The sequence below is a fragment of the Loxodonta africana genome, chromosome 6, assembly GCF_030014295.1.
Source record: "Loxodonta africana isolate mLoxAfr1 chromosome 6, mLoxAfr1.hap2, whole genome shotgun sequence".
NCBI classification, from domain to species: Eukaryota; Metazoa; Chordata; class Mammalia; order Proboscidea; family Elephantidae; genus Loxodonta; species Loxodonta africana.
Window position 1 is genome coordinate 125403762 of NC_087347.1, and position 16259 is coordinate 125420020.

Sequence of the window (16259 nt, forward strand, 5' to 3'; positions counted from 1 at the left end):
TTTTAATCTTTGAGTGGTTGCCTGACGTTGTGAATTTTACCTTGTTGGGTGCTAGATGTTTTTCTACAAATCCCCTTGAGCTTTGTTTTAGGATGCAGTTAATCGAAAGCAGTTTGATCCTTTCAGGTGTAGCATTTATGATTTGTTAGGTGTGTCTGGCGCGTACTCAGTCTAGAGATAGTCATTTCCCACTACTGAGGTGAAACCTTCCTGGACATTCTACACAATGCCCTGTGAATTACATTTTTAGTCTTTCTGTGGAAACAGGACCTGGTCTTGCCCCAAAATGAGTACCACTGGTTCCTTCTCATCCTCTCTGTGGTTTTTTTCCCCAGCCTCAGAGAGTAAAAAAAAAAAATTTTTTTTTTTTTCAGAGAGTTTCCTCACACACATGCACCGATGAGTCCTCTACTGAGTACTTGAGGTGGACCCTCTGCAGACCTCCAGGGATTTTTCTTTGTGCTGCCCTCCTTTTTGGTATTGACAGAGGTTTTTGACATGAATCAGACCAGCTGGGATACAGACTCTTCCATAAATGTTTTTTCCAACAAAGATTTTTGCTAGTATTTTAAACTCTTTTTATGATAAATTTCTTACTCCAAATAAGTTTTCTATTACCTTTACAGCCTGCCTCTGAATATTGATTTGCTAGATAGCCCAGACTTGCCGGAAACAACCATTGATGATGTAATTGGAGCACATGACACCATGGAACCATCTCAAGCACCAGCTGAAATTAACGTTACAACCATGCAAACTGGATTAGAGGAACGTGAATGTGGGAGTAAGTGAACATTCTGTATTAGATCAGTGGTGTCTTCTTTTTATCTTCCTTTGAAATGAGATGTTTACATCAGTTCCTTCAAGAATATTTTATGCAGTAGTTGAATTCTTAAATTTAATTTGGAACAGTTATGCCTTCTGTTTCTTTCTGGTTTAGGGGTACATTGAAATATTAAGGATAACATAACTGAGGCAATTAAGCGTTTTAACTTTTATAAGTCATTAAACATGCGTTTTCAAACTTTACTTTTATTTTGTTTCTTGAGTGAAAATTAAGGAAAAAAGTTTCCTTGAAGGTTTTCTGGGGCAGCATAGGATTCAGTGTTTGGGGTTCTGTTAGTTCCTAGAAAATATTTTGTTATTAATGAGGGTAGTTTTTGCTCAGACCCACAAAAATAAATAATCCAAAAATAATGTTGCTTTCCTTAAATTTTAAAAGGTTAAAAGTTTAGCAGAAGTTTAAAAGGAAAAGAAAATTTCACGTTGAAAATTTTTATGTATTCGGCTTGATCTTAAAATATAACTTTTATCTTTAAAGGAGTTTCCTATTGAATTTCAGTGTCATGCTGGTGTCATTTAAAAACAGCTTCTATTTATGTGGCTATTGGCAGTTTAATTGCTAAGGTAGGCTAAAATCAGACACCATTTCTGACCAACCCGTGGGAAATTGCCAGTGCGGACTATTGTCTCTGAGAGTGTAGAATACAGCACTGTGTTTAGTGATATAGAAATAAAAATGTTAGTGAAAAGTTTCACAGTGCTTCTGGTTAATAGAATATACTGAAGTGCAACTGCTAATTGACATTCAAAGTTTATTTTTTTGTTGTTGGCTAAGTAACCACTACAAATAATGGTTAAACAAGTGCTCTGGCACATGGTGGTGGTTTGCACTGACATGTACTGCATTTAAACTGTGCTTGTGAGTCTGAGGTCAGGGCAACAAAAATTAACTTTGATTTATTACATTGGTGATTTCAGAGTAATGTTCTAATTTAATTTTTTAAGGCAGTTATTGGATTAAGAAAACATCCTCCGTTTCTATTCCTCATTTCCTTTCTTTGTAATACTGTCTTCTGGTTAGTTTCCAGTTTTGGTGTTCCTGCCCTGCTGAGCTCCGCCTCTTGTGAGGCATGCGTACTCTCTGTCACTACAGGCATACTTTGTTTTATTGTGCTTCACTTTATTGCGCTTCGCAGATACTGCATTTTTTACAAATTGAAGGTTTGTGGCAGCCCTCCATTGAGCAAGCCTGTTGGAGCCATTTTTCCAACAGCACATGCTCACTTCGTGTCTCTTTGTCACATTTTATTAATTCTCACAGTATTCCAAACTTTTTCATTATTATTATATCTGTTATTGCTCTGTGATTGGTCATCGTGGATGTTACTGTTGTAATCGTTTTGGGCGCCACGAACCGCGCCCGCTTAAGGCAGTGAACCTAAGAATGTTGTGTTTGTTCTGACTGCTCCGCCAACTGTGCATTCCCTGTCTCTCCCCTGGCCTCGGGCTTCCCTGTTCCCTGAGACAAAACAATACTGAAACTAGGCCACTTAATGACCCTACAATGGCCTCTAAGTGTCCAAGTGAAAGAAAGAGTCGCTCGTCTTTCACTTTAAATCAAAAACCAGAAACTACTAAGTTTAGCGAGGAAGGCGTATCGAAAGCCGACATAGGCTGAAAGCTAGGCCTCTTGCACCAAACAGTTAGCCCAGTTATGAATGCAAAGGAAAAGTCCTGGAAGAAAATTTAAAGTGCTATTCCAGTGAACACACAAATGAGAAGAACTTGAAACAGCCTCATTGCTGATATGGAGAAAGTTTTAGTGGTCTGGATGGCAGATCAAACTGGGCACAACATTCCCTTAAGCCAAAGCCTAATCCAGATCAAGGCCCTAAATCTCTTCAATTCTGTGAAAGCTGAGAGAGGCAAAGAAGCTGCAGAAGAAAAGTTCGAAGCTAGCAGAGGTTGGTTCATGAGGTTTAAGGAAAGAAGTCATTTCCATAATGTAAAAGTGTGTTGTAGGGGAAAAAAAATCACAAAGCTTAGTAAAGCAAAAAGAAAGTTTTATTTGACATATATTCAGAAAGACAGAAGTTGAGAACTGGACGAGCATGCTGCCAGAGCTATGTCTGCCTGAGTCCAGAGAATATCACAGGATAGACAGACGTGGGAAAATGGACAAGCACGCTGCCACAGCCACGTCTGCCCAAGTCCAGAGAACATCACAAAATAGGCAGACACGGGAAAACAGACAAGCACGCTGCCCCAGCCACGTCTGTCTGAGTCCAGAGAATATTACAGAATAGACTGACGTGGGAAAATGGAGAAGCATGCTGCCACAGCCACGTCTGCCCAAGTCCAGAGACTATCACAGAATAGACAGATGTGGGAAAACGGACAAGCATGCTGCCACAGCCACGTCCAGAAGATCTAGCTAAGATAATTGATGAAGGGGGCTACACTAAACAACAGATTTTCAGTGCAGATGATAGAGCCTTGTATTGAAAGAAGATGCCATCTAGGACTTTCAGAGCTAGAGAGGAGAAGTCAGTGCCTGGCCTGAAAGCTTGAAAGGACAGGCTGACTCTTGTTAGGGGCTAATGCCGCGGATGACTTTAAGTTAAAGCCAGTGCTTATTTACCATTCCAGAAATTCCAGGGCCCTTAAGAATTGTGCTAAATCTACTCTGCTTGTGCGTTAGAAATGGAATAAGGAAGCCTGGATGACAGCACATCTGTTTACAACATGGTTTACTGAATATTTTAAGCTCACTGTTGAGACCTACTGTTCAGAAAAAAAGATTCGTTTCAAAATGTTACTGCTCGTTGACAATGTACGTGGTTACTCAAGAGCCCTGATGGAGATGTACAAGAAGATTAATGTTGTTTTCTTGCCTGCCAACACAGGGTCCATTCTGCAGCCCATGACTCAAGGAGTAATTTAGACTTTAAAGTCTTATTATTTAAGAAGTACATTTTGTAAGCCTATTGAAAACCCTAGTGGCACAGTGGTTGAGAGCCACAGCTGCTAACCAAAAGGTCTGCAGTTCAAATCCACCAGGTGGTTCTAAGAAACTAAGGAGCAGTTCTGCTCTGTCCTATAGGGCCTCTATGAGGCGGAATTGACTCGACGGTAACAGGTTTTTTTTTTGTATAGCTGCCATAAATAGTGATTCCTGTGATGGATCCGGGCAAAGTAAATGCAAAACCTTCTGGAAAGGGTTCACCATTCTAGGTGCCATTAAGAACATTCAGGATTCATGGGAGGAGGTCAGAATATCACCGTTAACAGGAATTTGGCAGAAGTGGATTCCAGCGCTCCTGGGTGAATTTGAGGGGTTAAAGACTTGAGTGGAAGAAGTAACTGAAGAAGTGGTGGAAATAGCAAGAGTACTAATATTAGAAATGGAGCCTGAAGATGTAACTGAATTGCTGCAATCTCATGATAAAACCTTAATGAATGAGAAATTGTTTCTTATGATGAGCAACGAAAGTGATTTCTTGAGATGGAACCTGCTTCTGGTGAAGATGCTGTGAACATTGTTGAAATGACAGTAAACAATTTAGAATATTACCTAAACTTGGTTGATACAGCAGTGGCAGAAATTGAGATTAATTCCAATTTTGAAAGAAGTTCTACTGTGGGTAAAATGCTGTCAGGAAGCGTCACATGCTACAGAGAAATCTTGTGTGTGGAAGAAAGGGTTAGTTGATGTGGCACACTTCATTGTTGTCTTATTTTAAAGAAATTGCCCCAGCCACACCAACCTTCAGCAACCACTACCCTGCTCAGTCAGCAGCCATCAGCATTGAGGCAAGACCCTCCACCAGCAAAAAGATTATGATTTGTTGAAGATTCAGATGATGGTTAGCATTTTTTAGCAGTAAAGAATTTTTTTAAATTAAGGTATGTATATTGTTTTTTTAGACATGGTGTTGCACACTTAATATACTACCAAAAGAACCAAACCTGTGTCCCTGAGTCAGTTCCAACTCATAGCGACCCTTCAGTATAGTCTAAACATAACTTTTATAGGCACTAGGAAACCAGTCGGAATCGATTCAACGGCAGTGGGCAGTGGTGGAGGAAACCAGAAGAACCTTGTGACTCTCTTTATTGCAATATTCGCTTTATTATAGTGATCTGAACCAAACTCAGAGTATCTCAGAGCATGCCTTTAAAAAGATGTAAGAGAGCAAACCAAGTAATTTATAGTAATTTAGACTGAGCCAAAAGCAGTGCTAGTTAATGGAAAGTATTTCCAAGGTATAAAATAGAAATATTCTCCTTTATGGAGATGACAGTATTGATTTTATTTACATTCCATTTTATATACATTATATAAATTCAAAATTGAATTCCTTCAGTGCTGTTATAGTATTGTATTACCTGTTTTCATCGAGTTGATTCTGACTCACAGCAACCCTGTAGGGCAGAGTAGAGCTGCCCCATAGGGTTTCCAAGGCTGAGTCTTCACGGAAGCAGACTGCCACATCTTTCTCCCACAGAAGGGTTCATTCCAATCACCAGTCTTTCTGTTAGCAGCCAAGTGCTTAACCAGTGCATCACCAGGGCCCCATGTGTTGTATTAGTATACAACATTTATTGAGACCATACTTGTTCAGAAGATTGTGGTAGATGGGAGAGTGTTATAAAAATGGCGTGTCTGACCTTCTCCAACCCCTCAAGGGGGAAGGAGAACCAAGATCAACAGCACAAGGCTGACTCCCATAAGGCGGAAGCCAGACAAGCCTCCTCTTTCCGCCATCTTTACTCATTCTAACACCAGCCTGTCCCTTGCATGGCACTCTGTACTCCTCTGCTGGGTTTGATAAGTCATTGCAATGGCCACACAGAATGCACAGACCGTACGCACATTTATGGGGATTGTTAGGGAAGTAACAATTATAATTCAGGCTCAGGAACACTCAGGATACAGTTCTTCCATCAGGACAGTCTCTTCCCAGCCGTGCTCGCAAGTATGCTTTTGCCTAGACCTAGGCCTCTCCCCAGAGGCACTTAGCTTTCTCTTTTGGTGGGCCGGAAAGCCCGCCACACCGTCTCCTGCTGTCGGGTCCACCATGCTTTCTTCATGTATGATGTCCTTAATGTCATTCTACAACTCACTTGATCTTTTGTCATTAGTGTTCAGTGTGTCAAATGTGTTCTTGAAATGGTCTCCAAATTCAAGTGGGGATAAACTCAAGGTTGTATTTTGGCCCTCGAGGACTTGTTTTAATTTGTTAAAATTTAGTACCAGATAATTTGAAGCGTAAGAAAACCAGGAGATGGCAATTAAATGGAGTGGAAGGGAAGATTTTGAGAAGATCAGTGTTGAATTAGTGATTCTCAACTTAGATTTATATTTATAATTTTTTTTTTATATCAAGTGATTTATATTAAAATCACTTGAAGAGTTTGGAAAACTACCAGTGCCTGCCTTCAGAGTCCTACCTAGAGAGATTCTGGTAATAGTTGGTCTAGTTTGAGCCCAAGGATCAGCGTTTCTTAAAGCTTCCCATCGGACCCTAATGTGCAGCCAGGGATGAGAATCCACTGGGCTAACTCTTGGGTACTTTCAGAAGATCCTTCCACCAGGAGAGAATGATTTCCTAGTCCCCCCCCCCTCCCATTTTTCTGCCTGGCTATATTGAAAGATAAATTTTTATTAGGCATTCAACAATTTTGTGTCAAGTAACAGTGTAAAATTTCAAACTGCATTTATTTAGTCCCTGCAAAAAGTTGTTGGAGGGTGGTTAATTTATATACAGTTCACTTAAAGCTGAATTGTGTTTAGCGTATTATCTTCTCAGGATTAGAGGACTGCATTTGTAATGTGTTCTGCAGCTAGATGGGACATAAGGGTACTGATCCTGCACCACACACGATGATATAATACGCTGGATCAGTGAATGAATACATCTGTGTCCGTGATCAGCTTAACCCATGTATTTATTGATCAGGGTGCTCCAGAGAAACAGAACCAATAGAAGGTTTATTTTAAGGAACTAATTTATGTGATAGTGGAGTTGGGCCTGGCAAATCCAAAGTCTGTAGGGCAGATTGACCCTACAGACTGGAAACTCTGGCAGAAATTCCACGTTACAGTCCTGAGGCTGAATTCATTTTTTCCGAGGCAACCTCAGTTTTTGTCTTAAGTCCTTCAGTTGATTGGATGAGGGCCACCCATATGATGGAGGGTAATCTCCTTAGGGTGAACCGATGGTAAATGTTGATCGCATCTACAAAACACCTTTACGGCAACATCTAGACTAGTGCGGATCCAAACAATTGAGTATCCTAGCCTAGGCGAGTTGACACATAAACTATCACAGTCCACATATGTCTAGTTGTAGGCAGTGTGTATAGTCAGTGCCAAGGAAAGAAAGCAGTTAAGTACTGAGCTTAGACAGGAGTGTGGGTTGTGGTTATAGAAGAAAAGGATTATGCTACAGGTGTTCTCAGCCCTTCCTTGAGTCTCTTGTCTAGGTAAACCTTCTTAAGAGATTCCATATCCACTTGCTTTTAGGAATGATACAGATACGGAGCCCTGTTGGTGCAATGGTTAAGCACGCGGATTCTGTCTGAAATGTTGGCAGTTTGAACCCACCCAGCGGCTCCACAGGACAAAGACCTGTGACGATCTGCTCACATAAAGATTAAAGATAACAGCATAGAAAACCCTATAGGGTACTTCTGCTCTGTCCCATGGGGTCACTGAGTTGAATATCGACTTGATGACACCTTTTTAACAACAACAGATAACAGAGCAGTGTTCTGCTTAAGGTTAACTCTTAGTAATCAAACTAACAGGGTTATGGAAAGAAAATACATTTGTCCTCTTCTATCCTTTTTATCCTGATAATCTGGATTATTACCTTTAATTGATGGTAATTGGGGTTGGGAAAAAGCAATTTAAGCCTATACCTTCACCAGCCTTCTGTTTTTTTTTTTTTTTTTCCCTAGCTCTGAAAGATGCCTCAGAGAAGCTCAAACAGCTTGAGATGGAGGACAGTCCTTTGCCATCCCCTCATTCCAACATAGATGTTAACATCAACAACCAGGTACTCAGATGTCTCCTTCACGGACCTGTTAAGCATCTACAGAGCTCTTAGAAATCCTCTTTCCAAAGTTTATACTTTTTCTTTTCTTTTGCTGGGAAATCTGTCTTTGCTGCACTTTTATAAACCTGTTCTTTTTTCACTTAATTAAAAAGTGAAATTCGTGTATGTGTAGGAAAAAAGAGGAAACTTGAATAACAACAGTAAAATCATCTTTTTTTTAACCCACAGTAAGCGTTATGACCTAAACCTTTTAGTACAACCCACCCTTTCTCTAATTCTGTTCAACAGGTCTTGATTTAGTTGAAAGACTTGCTGAAAGCCTTCAAAAAATTTTTTTTGTATAGTTTATTTTTTTATTATTGTTGTTGAGAATATACAGAGCAAAAACATAACACCAATTCATGTTTTCTACCTGTAAATTTCAGTGACGTTGATTACATTCTTTGAGTTGTACAACCATTCTCACTGTACTTCTCTCTTTTTTTTTTAATTGTGCCTTAAATGAAGGTTTACAGAGCAAATTAGTTTCTCATTAAACAATTAATACACATTGTTTCCTGACATTGGTTGCCAACCCCACGATGTGTCAACACTATCCTTTTCCAATCTTGAGTTCCCCATTACCAGCTTTCCTGTCCCCTCTTGGCTTCTCATCCTTGCTTCTGGGTTCGATGCCCCTTTAGTCTGGTTTTGTTTTATGGGCCTGTCTAATCTTTGGCTGAAGGGTGAACCTCAGGAGTGACTTCGGTAGTGAGTTAAAAGGGTGTCTGGGGGCCATACTCTTGGAGTTTCTTCAGTCTCTTGTCAGACCAGCAAGTCTGGTCTTTTTTTTGTGAATTTGAATTTCATTCTACATTTTTCTTCAGCTCTGTCGGGAACCCTCTATTGTGATCTCTGTCAGAATAGTCAGTGGTGGTAGCCGGCCACCATCTAGTTGTGCTGGACTCCGTCTGGTGGTCTGGTGATGTAACCCGACACTTCCTGGGCTGCTTGGCATGGGTAGGAAGACACACAGAGCAGATTAAAGTGAAAGAAGAAGCTTTATTTAGTTGGCCAAGTAAAGCAGCACACCAGGACTCGAGTTGCCAAGGTGTTTCCCAGAACAATAGCCCAAGGGGTTTATATGGATAAAGTAAATCGAACCTGGAGTCCCCAGGAACCCTCCACGGTAGGGCCAGCTTGGTGATTGGTTTGACCCGAGAGGGAGTTCTCAGAGCAGTCCAATCTTCTGCATCTGAAAGGGGGGCCACAAAGATGTCATTTTTCCCAGGTCCGGGACATAGACAGGGATGTGTTTTTTGGTCTCTGCTGTCAATAAGTCGTCTGAGGGGCAAGATTGTCAGTACTGTGCAGTTCAGGTGGGCCTGAGCTGGTCCAAGACCAGTTTTAGCTGGACCGAAGACCCCAGTCTCTTGCTTTCTTTAACTGAGTCTAAACTGGAAGTATACCTAAATAAGGAGATACTCTAAAAGCAGAGGTTAGTTCCTGTTTTATTTAATAAGGGGATAGCTTCCACGCTGGAAGTTAACCCTCTATGTTACTGAAGGTGGCAGGCTCGGCCCCTCGACATGGCCCCTTGATTATTTAGCATGGCCAGCATACTGCTGGCCTCAGTGGAAGCTGTGGTAGCTGTGGTCCATTAGTCCCTTGGATTAATCTTTCCTTTGTGTCTTTGGTTTTCTTCATTCCTCCTTGCTCCAGGTGGGGTGGGACCATTGGAGTATCTTAGATGGCCACTTAGAAGCTTTTTAAAACCCCAGATGCTACTCTCCAGAGTAGGATGTAGAACATTTTCTTTATAAACTGTGTTATGCCATTTAAGCTAGATGTCTCCAAGACCATCTCATCCTACTTTTCTCAGTTGTTCCTCCCCTATTAACATGAACTCACTGCCCCCTAAGGTTCCCGTCTAATCTTTTGAGTTGTTGTCAGTTTGATCCCATATAAACAAAAAACCAAAACCCAGTGCCGTCGAGTCAATTCCGACTCATAGCGACCCTATAGGACAGAGTAGAACTGCCCCATAGAGTTTCCGAGGAGCACCTGGCGGATTCGAACTGCTGACCCTTGTGGTTAGCAGCCATAGCACTTAACCAGTATGCCACCAGGGTTTCCTGATCCCATATAGATAGATCTTAAAGGAGCATAATGTTCAAGGTGGACATTCTTTACTAGTTAAGCTAAACTATTGTTTGGTTTTAAGAAGAATTCGGGGAATATTTTTTGGTTTCAGGTTTAAAGATTATTTTAGGGCAGTAGTTTCTGGGTTCATCTGGCCTCCATGGCTCCAGAAAGTGTGGCATCCGTGAGAATTTGAAATTATGTTCTGCATCTTCTTTTGATAAGGATTATTCTATAGAATCTTAATCAAATCATTCAGTAATTATAGCTGGGCACCATCTAATTCTTCTGGTCTCATGGCAAAGAGGGCAGTTGTTGATGGAGGCAATTAGCCACATGTTCCATTGCCTCCTCCTCTTCCTGACTGTCTTTCTTACTCTGTTGCTCCAGGTGATTGAGAGGCCAATTATTGCACCTTTGTTGGCCACTTGCAAACTTTTGTGACCCCAGGCCCTGTGCAGCAAACTAGGAGGTAGAACAGATGTGCTAAACACATTAAGTTAATTAACCAGACTGTCCCATGAAACCATACCCTCAGCCACCAAACCAGGGAATCAAATCCCATGAGATGTTTGGTTGTACATAAGCAACCTCAGCAGCTACTGTTTTTTTGTCATTATTGTAAATATATCTGTCACACAACTTTTGCCAATTCAACATTTTATAGGTTCACAACTTATTGACAGCACTTAAAATAATCAGCTGTGCGATCCTACCCTTAATACGATTTTTCTATCACCGTGAACCAAAACTCAGTGCTCCATAAGCAATGACCCCGTTTCCCCCTCCCTCCTGTCCCTGGTAATCACTAATAAACTTTAGTCTCTATACATTTGCCTGTCCTTGTCTTTTTATATAAGTGAGGTTATACAATATTTGTCCTTTGGTGATTGACTTATTTTACTCAGCATAATGTCTTTAAGCCCTATCAGTATTGTAGCATGTATCAAGACTTCATTTCTTTTACTGGTTGAGTAGTGTTCCATTGTATGTATGTACTCCATTTTGTTTATCCATTCCCCCGTTGATTGAGCTGTTGCATATCACTTTATTGTTGAGTAGAAACAATATTTTTTAAGAATGCAAAGGCAAATATTCCCTATTTGGCAATGATTGTCTTGCCCTTTATTAGCATGAAGAATAGTTACTAATATTATACTAATATCATTGGTGCATTTTCTTTCTTCATTGTTTCTGGAAATCAGGTTGTTATGCTGGTAGTATTTACCATTCTTTTAGCTACATAGTAGACTAGCTCTAAAAGCACATGTCCCATTTATTATGATCTCAAGCACTGTTCTGGCATCATTTAGATACATTAAAGAGTTGAAACAGAAGAAACTGTTTATAAAATGTGGTTAACACTTATGTGTACATTTAGTAAAAATGTAAGGTAAATCATATCTAATCTTCCAAAACAGGATTCTTAATCTGCAGATCATGAATCTACCCATGAATTAAGTCCCATGAAACTGAACGTAGGTTCTTATCTTTGTATTCATGTATATGTTTTTCTGATAAACTGGATCTATAGCTTTCGTCAGTTCTTAAAGGGGTCCATGATGAAAAAAAAAGTTAACCATAACCAATTTTAAAATCACTCCTTGCATCTCCCCAAGGTTAAAACATAAAATAACTTCACTTCGGTTAGGAGGTTTGTATAGTTTTTTGTTTTTTAATTCAACAGTTCCAGTGTTTCTAAGGAACACTCACAATTAGGACCTCTCTGTAAATAAAGTACCATTTTTCTTTTGGATGCTAAAGCAGTTACTCTTGGTCATTTGCACTGCTTTGGACCAGTTCTTTCCAGTTAAGTGATAGCCGAGGAAGAAACACCGGGACAGACCTGAATTGTTAGAATTTGGGTGAACTGGAACAGTAGCCAGAATAGGACAAATTACAGGTCAAAGCCCTGCTAGAAACTGAATCTCTCTCTCTCAGAAAACAAGGGTAACGTACATGTTGCATAGGAGCCAAGTCTCTTGCCTGTAGGATTTTGCTTAGAGTGGGAAACAGCAGTGCCCTGCTCCAGTATGGTGACGGACTGCAAAGTCTTGAATGTGTGTCGGTCTCCACAGTCCTGCCAGTTACCCAGTCTCATGCATCAGGCTCCTGAAAGGGCTCACAGCGCCGTGTCTGAGTCCCCCATTCCAGAGCTTCAACTGTAATTTTTCCTATTCTGAATCACCCAAATTGTAAAAATTCGGGTCTGTTCCAGTTTCACTTTATCAGCCTTGGCTGAATTGGTTCGAAACCGTGGTTATTTGACGTGAGTTATAAAAATGCCTCACTGAAAGGTGTTCACACTTCCTAGCGAAGACTTTTTCAGGTGTAGTTTGAGATCTGGGCCTGAATAATTTTAGAGGACACTGGGACCTTTCAGGAAGGGTAGGTGGCTTTCTGGTTGAGAATTTAAGTAGAGTTTGTGTCTGCTTTAACCCCTGACATATTCTCTAACTAAGCTGACTCTGACAGCCAAGGACTCTTCATAGTAGACTGAATATCCACAGTTGTTTCAGATCAGGTCTAATTTGGGCCTTAGGAGTCAGGGTGTCCTTTTAATTCTTTTGGTCTTCTGTTTGCTATATTTTGGCCATCCAAGGCAGACATATAGACATCATAGTAACTGGGCGCTGTTGGAGTTACGTGTGATGATAAAATAGTCGTGACAATATTTAAAAACTCTTATACTCAACTTGTATTTCAGTAATTTTTTTGTATTATGCCACAAGTCCCTGGGTTAGGAACACCGACTTACGGACAACTTGTCCTTGCCCTGTAATGTTTTGTAAATTGCTCTCACTTTCAAACAATTGAACCAACCCCTACTTGCAACAAATTCTTCTTCACCATCACCTTCACATGCTGCACGTGCAGCTTTTAAATCCAAAGGCATTAAGCCTCTGCTTGCAACTAAAGTAAAGCTAGGTAAGAACTGTATGCACGTGTTTTGACTTAGCTACAAATTCAACTTAAAGACACACATAGGAGCTGAGCTTGTTCATAACCCGGGACTGCCACTATACGTACATTGTCGTAGGGTCGCCGTGAGTTGGAATCAACTCAACGGCACGCAACAGCAGCAGTGTATATACGTGATAATTGTAGAAAATAAAGATTTTTAGGAAAGGAAATTAAAATCATCTGTTATCTCACTACTCAGAGACAACTACAGGTAGCAGTTTTTAGATATTCCAAGTCTAAACTTTCATATTTAGATGAAACATCTACCATTTCGTAGTGAGATTCCAACATCCAAACGTTTTAATGTGTTAGATATAGTTTTCCAAAATAAAAATGGGATGACACTGGTTTTTAAAACTAATATATTGTAGACGTCTTTCTGTATTTCAGCAACACATTACAGACCATAATTAAATTGCGTAGACATTTAGATTGTCCCTCTTAGACATTCAGATGTTGGCTAACTTTCACTGTCACAATCAATGCAATGATAAGTTGCCTTATAACTAAATATTTGTAATCATCTTTGATTATTTTCTTGGGATAAATTCCTAGAAGTAAAAGTCCTGAATCAAAGAGCAGGCATAATTTTAGAGCTTTTGTACTTTCACAAAATTGCCTTCCAGAAAGATGGCCACTGTTCACGCTCTTACCAGCTGTATGTGTAAGAATGTTTGTTCTTCATGTAGGCAGGTTGCTTTGAGAAGCCCATAATGTGCAAATATCAGTGGTTTCACAAATAACTTCAACTCTGAGACATAATTGTCTCTGAAAAGAAAATGTCAAAGCATCTGAACCAGGTTGAAATAGGACGTAGGGACTTCTTTCAGCGGTTAGGAACCATTCTGAAGACTGGGGGTCACAGAGGTTAGGGGCATAAACCGCCTAGTTCAAGTAATGATTCTCAGACTTTTATGTATATCAGAGTCACTTGGGGAAGCTTGTTCAAAATTCAGATTTTAGGGTCCCACCCAGAGGGCAGATGTGTGGTGATCACACTAAGAAACACCAAATTAGAATAACCACATTAATTAAATCTTTTCAGACCTGAAAGGGTGGCGTACTATGTAATGCCATACCTAGCAGCAAGCCTGTTTCCCAGAACACAAACCCAGAGCGTCTTAGTCTAAGAAAATATTTAGATTGCATTTGTTGTTTAGGCAGTTGTTAGAATAGCAACAACAGTAAGAATAATGGTAATTATTGTTATTAATGATCATTATTCATTTTAAGTAAAATTAGTTATGCAGGTATTTGCATTTCTTTTGAATTTATTTCTTAATCTGTTTCCTCCTATTTATTTGTTTTTGCAATAGTTACATTGTTGTAACTATGGTCTTATTGACTGGCTTTGTGCTTTATCCTATCTTGTTAGTAAGTCTATACCTGAGGATGACCTGTTTGTGGCTCCATAACATAATCGCAGACACAAGTATCTACCTGGTGATAGCTCCAGAATTACAGGAATTAGCCTCTTTAGGGCCTGATTTAAAATCCAGCCCGAATGTGTGTGATTTAATTCCAGCATTTCTCCTGAAATGTGTAGTCAGTTATTCAGTTGCTTAAAGACAGGAAGTTGAGCTAGATGGTCTCTAGATGTCCCTACCAATTCCTGGTCTATGTTTGTGATTAATGGGCCTCCGCTTGAATCTATAGGTAGAGTGGCTTATGCCTAGAATAGGATGTGGCTGCTTAAGATAAATGATTTCTTGGTTCTCTGAATATGATGTTTTCATCAGTCTCTTTCCTACTTCTGTGTAGCTTATCAGGGAGCCCTGGTGGCACAGTGGTTAAGAGCTCGGCTACTATTGAAAAGGTCGGCGGTTCGAATCCACCAGCTGTTCCTTGTAAACCTTATGGGGCAATTCTGCTCTGTCCTGTAGGGTCACTGTGAGTTGGAATTGACTTGGTGGCGTTGGGTTTGGTTTGTTTGGTATAGCCTATCAGAGCTGCTTAGTCTGTTTTTAATCTAGGAGGAAGTAGTGAAGCTGACTGAGAAATGTCTTAATAATGCCATTGAGAGCCCAGGATTGAATGCCGTGAGAGTTCCTCCTGACTTTAAGAGTAACATTTTGAAGGCTCAAGCTGAAGCAGTGCATAAGGTAAGCCACCTAAGAACAAATAATATACGTGTTTAAAATAGACAAGGATGTTAAACAAGAGGAACCTAGTGAGAGATGAGAGAGAGCGAGAAGTACCAAGAAACAAGAAGAGAGACTTGCCTTTCCCAACTCTAAATTTTTATCAAGCTGAATTCAGAGGGAGCAGTCATGAGATTAAAAAGTAAGAGTAAAGAGGCTCTGGGATATAAGAAGTAAAAAACAAAAAAAAACTAAATTTCTATAAAAATGAGTCCCTACACTTTGCCACTTTTGTACTTTTCTAGCCAAAAAACCTAATGATTTTTAGGTTCCCTTCAATGTGGAGTCCCTGGGTGGTGCAAATGGTTAATGTGCTCAGCTGCCCACCAAAAAGTTGGAATTTTGAGTCCACCCAGAGATGCCTCAGAAGAAAGGCCTGGTGATCTACTTAAAAAAAAATCAGCACTTGGAACCCTATGGAGCACAGTGCTTCAGTGACACACGTTGGGTCGCCATGAGTTGGCATCAGCTCAACAGCAACTGGTTTCAATATTAAGCCTGTGATGCTAGAGCTTTCCTTGTGCATATGCTACTCCCCACTGCCCATCTACCTACAATATGGCAAAATTCTGATGTTGTTAGCAACAGGAGTGATAGTTACCAGGTGGTTAGTTGACTGTGACATTGATAAAGATGCAGTGTCTGGGGAGCAGTTCCTATGAGGGTGATGGCATCAGGTTTTTCTGGGCTCTCCTTAACTTTCAAACTTATCCTCAGTACCAAAACCAGGACAGAGGCCTGCCTCACCAAGTCAGGTTGTGAACTAGCATTTTAAAAGATCTTGTGGAAGGGAAGATGTTCTTTCCCCATGGCACAAGCCTTGAAGAGACCTAAGAGGACTCTGGGAATATTGCCCATGCTTTCTTTCACCCCCCTCCTCCCAATATAAATATCCTTTCTGCAGACACAAGCGTTAAACAGACCTGAGAGGACTTTAGATATACTCTTTGTCCTTTCTTTCCATATAAACATAAAGCATACAGTGTTTACATATAAAAAGTAAATAAAGAGGCGGGGCTAAGATGGCAGAGTAGTCAGACGCTTCTGGTGATTTCTCTTACAACCAAAAAAACACCCCCAAAAAAAACAGGTGAAACGATAATATATATGACAAGCTAGGAGCCCTGAACATCAAAAGCAAAATCAGTAAACGGACTAAGCGGCAGGGAGTGGGAGAGACGGTTCA

The 16259-nt window shown here is 40.3% G+C and overlaps 1 protein-coding gene across 1 annotated transcript in view; it reads left to right on the top strand.

The window, feature by feature from the left end:
- EPB41L5 (erythrocyte membrane protein band 4.1 like 5) overlaps positions 1 to 16259 on the top strand; it is a 214491-nt gene that overhangs the window by 134323 nt on the left and 63909 nt on the right. Inside the window, exons 17-19 of the mRNA XM_023556079.2 lie at positions 627 to 784; positions 7750 to 7847; positions 14906 to 15034. Of these exons, the coding sequence (XP_023411847.2) occupies positions 627 to 784; positions 7750 to 7847; positions 14906 to 15034 (385 nt within the window). The remainder of the gene's footprint in view (positions 1 to 626; positions 785 to 7749; positions 7848 to 14905; positions 15035 to 16259) is intronic.